The sequence below is a fragment of the Mandrillus leucophaeus genome, unplaced genomic scaffold (genome assembly GCF_000951045.1).
Source record: "Mandrillus leucophaeus isolate KB7577 unplaced genomic scaffold, Mleu.le_1.0 Scaffold1237, whole genome shotgun sequence".
Classification (NCBI taxonomy): Eukaryota; Metazoa; Chordata; class Mammalia; order Primates; family Cercopithecidae; genus Mandrillus; species Mandrillus leucophaeus.
Window position 1 is genome coordinate 504,446 of NW_012100732.1, and position 10,332 is coordinate 514,777.

Consider the following 10,332-nt stretch of genomic DNA (forward strand, 5'->3'; position numbering starts at 1 on the left):
TGAAGATGTCTGTCTTCTTGTTTTATCCTCCCATGGGGGAGAGCAGAAAGAGAGGAAGCACGCTCTCGTGCATCTCTTCTTATAAAAGAACTAATCCCATCCATGAGGGCTCCACCCTCAGAACCTAATTATCTCCCTAAGGACCCACTCCAAATATCATCACATTGGAGATCAAGCTTCAACACATGAATTTGGTAGGGGTACAACCATTCAGTCCACAGCAAAACCTAATCTCTTTCCCCACAGCTGCCATGTCTGTCCTGGTTCTCCTCCTCCCCTTATGCCAGGCTCCTTTCAGCCTCTTTCTTTGGTTCTTCTGTCTTCCCTTTTCTCTTTTTCCTCTAAAAATAGGTTCTTTTGGGTTGCAACTCTCACCTTTATCTGCTACTTCCCAGACTACCCCATCCCAGGCTTGATTCTTAATTCCTGGACATCTGCAGCTGGATATTCCACAGGTAAATTGACAGGCACACACTAAATTCATCTTCAACCTCTCACACCCTCCTCAAATGTGCTACTGCTATGATAGTTCTCTTTTTTGGTCTTTGGAAATACTGTGCTTTGCAATGACTTTACTGAATGTACCCCCTGGTGGCCAAGAGAAGGAATCACTGCAGCCACACTTCACAAAAATTTTTCTACCCGGGGCTTCCATGCATTATGAGGTCATTGTCATAGAAGCCAGAACAAAAAGAGTCCAACTGCTTTTATCCCTTCTCGGGAAAAGGAATTTTCATTCTCCACTCTCTCTATTATTCTGTGTCCTATGTGTCAGAAAATTTATAAAAATAAAAATAAAAAATAAAGGGCTTGACTTTTCTCCTGATAAAGTACCAAAATAGCAAACTATAAAAGTTTCCCCACCTCATCTTCTGCCTGCTCTCCTCACAACTGTGTTTTCCACATGGAACAAGATGTCACTCATATATGCCAATGGATGTCATGGACAAACAAGGAACACGGAAAGCTCAGAACTTCTCGATGTTCATTGGCACTAGAACATAGTGATATACTTGCTATTTTTCAGAGGTGGGATCTTGTGAATGAGACCACAATTTGGCACAGAAAGTAGTCATTGCCACTAAATTATTCACTTGAGATGGAAACTTGTATTCTGGTGACTGGAAATATTCCAGTGTTGCTTTGAGCAAAAGGGACAATGACCACATACCATGAAGCTCCATGTGATGGCTTTTTTGATATGTCAGCTTGGCTAGGTGACAACCCACAGTTATTAAATCAGACACTAATCTAATTGTTGCTGTAACGAAATTTTGCAGAAGTAAGTAAAGTTCCTAATCATTTGACTCTAGGTAAAGAAGATCATCTTGAATAATCTGGGTGAACCTGACTTGATTAGTTTGAAGGCCCTAAAAGCAGGGCTGAGGCTTCCCTAAAAGAGAGAAGAAATTCTGCCTGTGAAGAACAGCTTCAGCTCATGCTGTGGAATTCCAGTGTTTCTATGATTTTCCCTTTCTGACTGCCTGGCCTGTAGATTTACCTGCTTAGTCAGTCCCCAGAATTGCGTAAGCCAATTCTGGTGTATCAGTTTGTTAGGGCTGCCATGACAAAGTATCACAAACTAGGTGGCTTAGAACAACAGAAATTTATTGTCTCATAATTCTGGAGGCTAGAAGTCCAAGATCAAGGTGTCGGCAGGGTTGACTCTGTCTGAGGGCTCTGATGAGGAGTCTGCTCCAAGCCTCTCCTCTAGCTTCTGGTGGTTTACTGGCAGTTACTGGTGCCCCTTGGCCTGTAGATGATGTATTGCCCCAACCTCTGCCTTCATCATTACACAATCTTCTCCCTGTGTGTGTTTGTCTCTCTGCTTCCAATTTTCTCCTTTCAATAAGGACACTAGTCATATTGGATTAGGGCCCAGGCTAATAACCTCATTTTAACTGATTAACTCTGTAACAACCCTGTCTCTAAATAAGGTCACATTCTGGGGTACTGGAGGTTAGGACTCCAGTATATTTTAGAGGAAGATGTAATTAAATCTATATCACCTGCTTCTCCAGTTGAACCCTGGATTATACTCTGTGTGTATCACTTGGTACCCAAAACAGCTTACCAGATACATTGGTTTGTCCATTTGGCACATCTCATGTCTCCAGAAACATTGATTCATCCTCTGATACGGAGATGTTTAAATCTGGGTATATTGGGTATAAGTATGATACAATTATCAGCTCCCACAAAGATGGCCAGGGTTGAAGATTTATCAGAAAATGATTTATGATGCTATTGTTAGAATTCTGGGGCACCTCAGTCAGCTAGACTCTGTAGGTATTTCAAATGAAGAGTGGGGCATTTGAACTATAACTTGGCTTTGCCATCTGCAGCTGCTTAATACTGACAAGAATGAACAACTTGGAAAGCAGGTAACTGACTTTGTGGGGTTTGGAAGGAAGAATCATGGGTGTGAGAATGTGTAAGGAAGCTGGTTAGGTAGTTCAGATGTCCAGGGTCTGGAACTGGTGAAGATACTTCATATTTCTATGTCTCTGTTATGTATTACACACTTGCTTGTGGCCAAGTGTATCTTATTTGATTTAATCCTCACTGCATTCTTATTAGGGATGCATTGTTTTCCCTTAGTAGGGTTGAAATAAATGAGTCTTAGATGTCTCTTTCTTAAGATTACACATCTAGTAATGATCGGCCAGGATTCAGACATACATTCACTCGTTCTTTGTGAACTCCATATATGTGAATTCACCTACTCACTAAAAATTATTTACAGCTCCAGAAGTGATACTTATGTTGTTCTCAGGATCATTCATAGGCTTGTGAAGAGTGACAAAAAATACACGTTGTTAGACACACATGTTTCCAGATGAGGTAAAACAAGGCAATGTTTTGCCTTTTTGCTTCAGCCCTCATCCTATAAACAAGTGTCCTTTTCATGGTCTATTTAGTAGCACTTTTTTTTTTCAAGTCTGTTCTTTTTATTGGTGACCTCGATGTTTAAAATGGCCCCAAGCATAGTGCTGAAGTGCCATCTAGTGTTCCTAAGTGCAAAAGTCTGTGATGTGCCTCACATAGAAAACACACATGTTAGATCTAAGCTTTGTTCAGACATGAGTCACAGTGCTGTTGATCATGAATTTAATGGCCATGAATTCATTGTTATGAACCAACAATATATATTAAATAAGATGTCTTTAAACAGAAACACACATAAAACAAGTTTATGTACTGATCAGCTGATGAAAATGTACCTTGCAGGCACCTAACCCTGTACATTTCCTAGGAGTGATGGCTGAGTATTCTCTTGTTCAGTGTCCATGGTGGCTTGATAGGATGTAATTATTGAAGATAGTGAGAATTGACTGTCTCCGTGTTGGGCTCTAAAGACTGCCCTCTAATTCATATCACAAGGATTAGAACTGGGAACCAAAGAGTTGGTGACTCTATCTTCTTACCTGCTTTAGGAATGAAGGAGACTGTAGCCTGAAAGCCCCTGAAGGTCCTATTTTCATCCGATTGGAAGCTGATGAGCATGATGCTGGAGGGGCTCAGCACAGGGGTGGGGACATCATAGCCACACACCCGAGCTTGTTGAAGGCCAGCCCAGGCAAGACATTGTCCAGCACCCAGCAGATATCCATGGCATTGGAGAGAAGAAAAAAGAAAATTGTCCTTTAGGTAATTGTTGAGAAATACGCTTTTCACAATTCATTTTCAAAATGAAGGCGGCTCACTCCTTAAACAGGTAATTAACACCAAGACATTTCAATTTGGTTTTCTCTCCCGAACACTCCCATACTCAATGATGTTAAGGGAACTGGTTCTAGCCTCAGGACTTGTTTCAATGGAACTTCCCCCTTCTGACTCCTAGTTTCCTCATGGGCCTTTCACATTTCTGTTTCAGTGGTTCTTTGATTCTCCCTCTTTCTATTCCTGCCCCCATAATGAAGAACACAAAAGAGTGATGGTGAGACCACAGGGAGGGGTGGAGGTGGTGCAGGAAGATGAAGGAAGATTGATCCGTCTCCTTTTCGTTCCCATCTCAAGACTGGGTCCAAACGCAAACCAGAGCGAGCTGAGGCTCAGGGGCCACAAACCTAACCTATTTCCTTCTTCCTTTCTACATCACTGTGCACTGTCACATAGTCGGAAGTGCAGTCTCCACTTTCTTCTATTTCCAGACTCTGAAATGAAAGCTGAGAAGACGCGAAGTTACATGCAGAGTAAACAATCTGAATGAATTACTTGACTTTGATTCAGCAGAGAAATTTGAATTGCTCAACTTGTTCTAGAGTAAGACCTTAGATGAGAAAGTTAATGGGGTATTCAGGAGTGGGTCAGATTACCAACAAAAGGATTCTATATCATAGGCTCTCTAACTTTTTGAAATAGCTACCAGATATGGCCTGAATCAAAGGGCAGGAAACTGTGCAAATATTTTAGCTTCCTAGCGACTCTAAGAGATTAAAAGAGCTACCGCATGGGGATTTTTTTCCCTGGAAGCAACTAGACACTAAACTCAACTAATTGCATATACACAAAACTGCTTCTCTGGACATCTTAGTGTTGTTCACCTGGTTCCTGATGTTTCATCTTGAACTCCTAGTTCTCCTGAATCAAGACTAAAATTTGTTGTGCCCCTTGGAGACCATGTCTTTCTACCCAGCAGGATATATCTGGCTATTCTTCTCACCTACTCTGTCCTGTTGCCACTAAATTTCCATGCCTCACAGCAAAATTCTGATAAGGCACAGATATGAGTGAGTCTAATTGCTGATATAAAACAAAGTAGCATCTGAGCTACTGAAAGCATTTGCATAAGTGGGCTCAGAGTCAAATGTAGCAATCCTCATGAATGTGCATGAAAAAGGAAATCCTTGTATGAGTTAGAGAGAGTTGATTTAGAGTTGATTTAGTTAGAGTTGATACTAAGCTTAAATGTAAACCTCAGCAAAATTCTCAAGTAGATTATTAGGCTATGATGAGTAATGACCTAGAAAACAAAGGTGATCACCTGGAATCAACCTAGGTTCACCAAGAATAAATAATGACAAACTTTTTCTCATAGTTTCTGTAATCGTGATGCTTATTGGTAGCATAATATTTCATTTATCTCTATCCTTGACACCTGTATTTTTTGCTATCTTAAAAACTTGGCAGTGAATATCTTTATGCATTTACTTTTTTTCTTCTCTTGTATAATTCCCTGCATGGGACACTTGTTTTGTGTCAGGAAAAGGGAGAACTATCTAGACAGAAGGAACAGTGTGAAGGAGAAACAAAGAAACAATGAAGAGTGATTTTGGAGCAGCTTAGTGAGCACTAGCCAATTGAATTTGAAGTGAAGAGTGCTGGGAGAGAGGGCAGATGAAATAGGAGTTCCAGTTTTAACACACAGCTTGGTGGGGATTCAATGGGACCCGGACTCTGAGTGAGATGCAGAAAGGACTGTGTGGATAAAACAAAACTGGAGGCAAATAATTACTAATGGTGAAGGTAGGCTTGGGGAGGGGGACATGTATCAGAAATAGGATTCATTCAAACATTTATTAAACCCTTACTGGGATACTTTCTGGGAAGGGGCCCTTTTCTCTCCAAGTCAAATGATGAGCATATTGCTATGACTTGTAACACCAATTTCCAAATTACTGTCTTAGATGAGTTCTGCAAAATGACGCTGTCACTGGCAGGGTATGAGAACATCACTTCACTGATGCACAACACTCAACCTTTATTTATTGAAGAGATATTTTTCAATCACTTCTGGCTCTGGCATTTTCAGATTTTCAACTAAATTTCCTCTTCTTCCTCCACCTGGAAACATGCTCACAACCTAAATTTTATCCTCCATCACTAACAAATTTTCCTTAATTCTGCTGAAATTTTTGTCCCAACTCTGTTTAGGTTTGAGGAACTTTTAGAAAGAAATCTATACCAACTGCCTCCATATCATCTTTCCCCACTCATTCATAAAACCTGTGTGATCTTCTTTCTGCCATTAACATCTGACTTAACATGATATTTCAGATACCACCAATCCAAACTCCTCTCAATTGTTCAATTTCCAGTCTAATTATTCTCCCTTTTTATGGAGGTGTGTGGTGGGGACTGGACACCTTAGTTCTCATCTGTTTAAGTTCTAACTTAGTGTGGTATCCAAATGATTGGTCACATCTTTTTGTTTGGTTTGTGTTTTAAGTTAAAGGCTGCATTCTCCAGGCTGTCACAAGAACACACCAATTTGGTTCTCCCACATCTCAGAGCTCTTTCCATCTCTTAAGTACATGAGAACGCTGGGGTCTCATCATCCCTCACTCCTCTCCCCTTTATTTTCTACTCTCCTTTCTCTCCATCTTACACTGTCTTGTTTTCAATTATTATTTTAAGAGGAAGACCTGTAAGAAAACGCCTCATTCCAATCTCACCCTGACTGCAGTCTTTCTTCTACCTCCCTGATGATATCTCTCTGCAGATGATCCATTAGTGTTTAATGGACAAACAAGTAACCACAAACACTGCTAATCAAATGTGGAATAAACTCCATTTGCAGACGTTCAAAGGCCTCCATACATTGACTCCCACCTTGCCTTCCACCGCCCACTCCAGGACACCTTAAGACCCTCTTAAACCAGCGATTCCCTGAGCCTGATCTGCACTGGTTCCTCTAGGCTTGCTCTGTCCTCTCTGCTTGAAAGGCTTGGTGATTTTGGCCTGATTGTCCTTGACTTTTGTTATCTATAACTTACAATGTGTTTGTGAGCAGTTTAATAAAAAAGGAAGAAATGCTTGTTTCTGGAATAGACTAAGAAAGTCACCAACACAAAGATTTCTTTTTTTTTTTTTTTTTTTAAGAGTTTCACTCTTGTAGCCCAGGCTGGAGTGCAGTGGCACAATCTCGGCTCACTGCAACCTCCGTCTCCCAGGTTCAAGCAATTCTCCTGCCTCAGCCTCCCGAGTAGCTGGGACTACAGGTGCCCGCCACTGTGCCCGGCTAATTCAATGCAAAGACTAAAGCAGCACTTTTTTTTTTTTTTTTAAACAAAAAGTAAAGAGCACAGTGTCATCTAGTGGAAAAATGTGTAGTTGCAGGGGAAACTGGGCGGATCCATCATTCAGCAAGTATTTATTGACAGCTTTGTGTGTCAGGTGCCAGGTTCTAGGTACTGCAAATACAGCAGTGAATAAATCAGATAAAACCTCTGACCTCATGGTGCTTATGTTAGCTGTTTTGTGAATTTACCATAGCTAAGTAAGTACAGCCAAAGTCAATACCTTAATTAGGTGATGTTTGGGAGCTTGAAAAATCCAGTCACAGTTAGCCATGTCACTGTAGTTTTCAGGATAGTTTAGACTCTGTATGAGGCCTTCTTCAAAAAGGACAGTTAAGTAACTGCAACCTGAATCTGAAACATAAGAAAAAGTCCAAACAGATGGCACCATTCAAATAAAGAAGAATTCTCACTGCTCTCCCTCCTGTCTCCTGAAAATGATGCATACCAATTGCATTTTCAGACACTGCCAACAAGAAAAGAGATAGTGCCTGATTCTCCAGAACTCTTCAGGCCCTCTCGACTCACTTGGATGGCAATCACTACGAGCTAGCAGGGTGAACTCAGGGTTGAGGGGCAGACTGCCCCCTGTTCCCTAGTTGGCCTGTGTCCCTCTCCCATGTGGAGCCAGCTGAGCCTTGGGAGAGGCATCCGTGCCTCTCACCTAATTCCTATGGGGCCTAAGCTTCTACAGAAGGTGGGGATAGTACGTAGTTAAAAGTAAATGGTTTTACCAGGAATGTAGTTTGGTTTAAGAGCTTTATAGGTAAGATTAAACCCAGCTGCATAATCTGTGGCATCAGAGACGAATTTCAGCCTTAGAGAATTAGAGCCAACAAGAATGGATGAAGGGAGGCTTTCTGCACAAAATTTTCCTACAGGATGAGAAAAAAAGATTCTTTGTTCAGAATCTAGAAAATAGTCCCCCTTCAGTGATTTAAGAAGAACTGAATTTGCCGTGATATTTCAGGAGTCCAATCCTAAGTTTCTCAGTCTTGTCACAGTTGACATTTGAGCCAGAACCTTCTTTGTGTTCTTACTATCCTGCATCTTTTGTAGGATATTTGGTACCATTCCTGGCCTCTACCAGTGACAATTCCTGCACTTGTGACAACTGAAAAATGCTTCTCAGTCATTGCCAAATGTGTCCATCACCTCCAGCTGAGAAACCACAGCAACGCCATTCCATTTCTGTTTCTTATAAGTAATCTGTCTCCTTCTCATGGTTGTCTATTTGTATTTCCCTTCTTAGCTTGATGAGGCAGGGAAAGGTCATTTTCACAGCTAGGAAAGCAGTGACCTGTCTGGAGATCCTGAGAGGCCCTGACTATATCTAGAGTTTATTCCTCATGGACACCAGGTCTGGCAAATGAGCCTAGGAAGCCTGGTTTGATGGGAAGCAGATTTGCCCTGTGACCTTGCAGCCATCACCCAGGCTCAGATTTGGTTCCTTCCCACTCCCAATTCTGAGTCTCAAAGCTGAAGTCAGACAGTGCGGCATTTACAGATGGCTCAGTGCCAGACATAAGATAACGAGGCCTCATTAAGCCCACTTGGCACCAGTTTCCATTTGACACTGTGAAAATCCACTCACCGATGGGTCTGTCTTCTAAAGAATACATTGACAAGTAATTGTGGTGACAAGACTCAACATCTAGGTGGGAAAAACTGAGCAACACATGCATTTTCTCTGGTACCAGCAGGGTCCAGACACACCATCTGTAGGCAGATCATGGAGAGGGTGTTATTTCTAGACAGAAAATGACTATCACAGTCCAATTAGTGGGCACAGCCAGACTGGAGGTGGGAGTAAGGAGGAGGAGTACAAAGGGGGTTACTCACTGTTTGCTCTCATAATATAGGTGGAGGCTTTCTGGGAAGTGCAGCTCCCCCTCAGCCCCGCTGACTGTGACATCCTGCTCACTGCACCTGGCTGGGAGGAAAAGCCAGGAGAGTCAGGGTTAGCTGTGCCAGCTAACCACAACAGCCCCTCCCTCTAGAAGCTGCAAACACCATAGCCTCCTGGTTCTTCTTGATGTACTCTTTGTTCTTCATGAAATCTTCTCCTGTCTTTGCTTCTATGATGCCTTTTTGATTCCTTTTAGATCCTGCTTAACCTTGAAATTCTATGATTGGTTTTCTTTCCTTAACTCTTCTTTCTTTTTATTTTATTTTTGAGGCAGGGCCTCAGTCTCTCACCCAGGGTGGAGTGCAGTGGCACGATCACAGCTCACTGCAACCTCAACCTCAGGCAGTCCTCCTGCTTCAGCTTCTCGAGTAGCTGAGACCACAGACTCACACCACCACACCCGGCTAATTTTTTTGAAGAAATTATTCGTGAGACGGAGTCTCACTTTGTTGCCTAGGCTGGGTCTTGAACTCCTGGACTCAAGCGATCCTCCCACCTGGGCCTCCCAAATTGCTGTGATTACAGGCATGAGCCACCTCTGGCCCTTTACTCTTCTTTTGCTGACCTCATGCTTTATTCTATAAGTGCAGGTATTTCCCAGGTTCTAGCCTTCATCCTCATATGCTCTCACTCTATGATCCCTTGGACCAGTTTCATTCATACACTCCGTTTCAGATGTCATCTCTACATTTCTGAACTTCAGACCTGATTTTTTATGACGGTTTCTTAGATGTCTCCCTCAGAACTCAATATGCTACAAATAGAATTCCTTGGGTCAGCAAAACTGCCCCCACTTCTGATTTTATTGTTGTGCACCCTTTTCTTAGTCTCTAGTGCTCAAAACTTTGATACTATCTTCTCCTCCTCCTTCTTCCTTACAACCTTTCATCTAATTGGCTCCCAATCCTCATTTCTTGTTTCTATTCCTTCCTTTTCATTCTGTGGACATTGCCTTGGTTCAAGCCTTCATTTGTTGTCTCTCAAACTAATGCAGAATTTCATACGTCCATGCATTCGTCCCCTCACAACCCATCCCCTACATGCTGTTCTTATGCTATTATAGTTCAAATCTGCTTATCTAATTAATCAGCTTTCTATTACTCAATCATATCCAAACTTTTTTGGCTGGCATTTTAAGTTTCCATAGTTTGATCTCAAGTTATGTTTCTATTCTTCTCCCTTATAAATCCTCATCACATGCCCTATGCTTTTGTTGCTTTAGCTGATTTATGCCCTATATTTTTTTGTCTTCATCCTTAAGATCCTTCCTTTAATAAGGATGATTACTTGAGCTGGAATATTTTTCTTTACCCATATTCCATTTCCACTTGACAAAATCCTACTCCTCCTTCAAGGTGCAGCTTCAAAGATGTCTGTGCATCAGAGCTCCCCTGTGAGTTT

At 41.8% G+C, this 10,332-nt stretch overlaps 1 protein-coding gene across 1 annotated transcript in view; it reads right to left on the minus strand.

The window, feature by feature from the left end:
• Nucleotides 1-2,105: 2,105 nt before the first annotated feature.
• The window catches only part of OVCH2 (ovochymase 2), a 19,879-nt gene continuing 11,652 nt past the window's right edge, over nucleotides 2,106-10,332 (minus strand). The window contains exons 9-15 of the mRNA XM_011971672.1: nucleotides 8,865-8,955; nucleotides 8,617-8,741; nucleotides 7,757-7,897; nucleotides 7,246-7,376; nucleotides 4,076-4,169; nucleotides 3,429-3,560; nucleotides 2,106-2,164 (exon numbers count right to left, since the gene is read on the minus strand). Of these exons, the coding sequence (XP_011827062.1) occupies nucleotides 2,106-2,164; nucleotides 3,429-3,560; nucleotides 4,076-4,169; nucleotides 7,246-7,376; nucleotides 7,757-7,897; nucleotides 8,617-8,741; nucleotides 8,865-8,955 (773 nt within the window). The remainder of the gene's footprint in view (nucleotides 2,165-3,428; nucleotides 3,561-4,075; nucleotides 4,170-7,245; nucleotides 7,377-7,756; nucleotides 7,898-8,616; nucleotides 8,742-8,864; nucleotides 8,956-10,332) is intronic.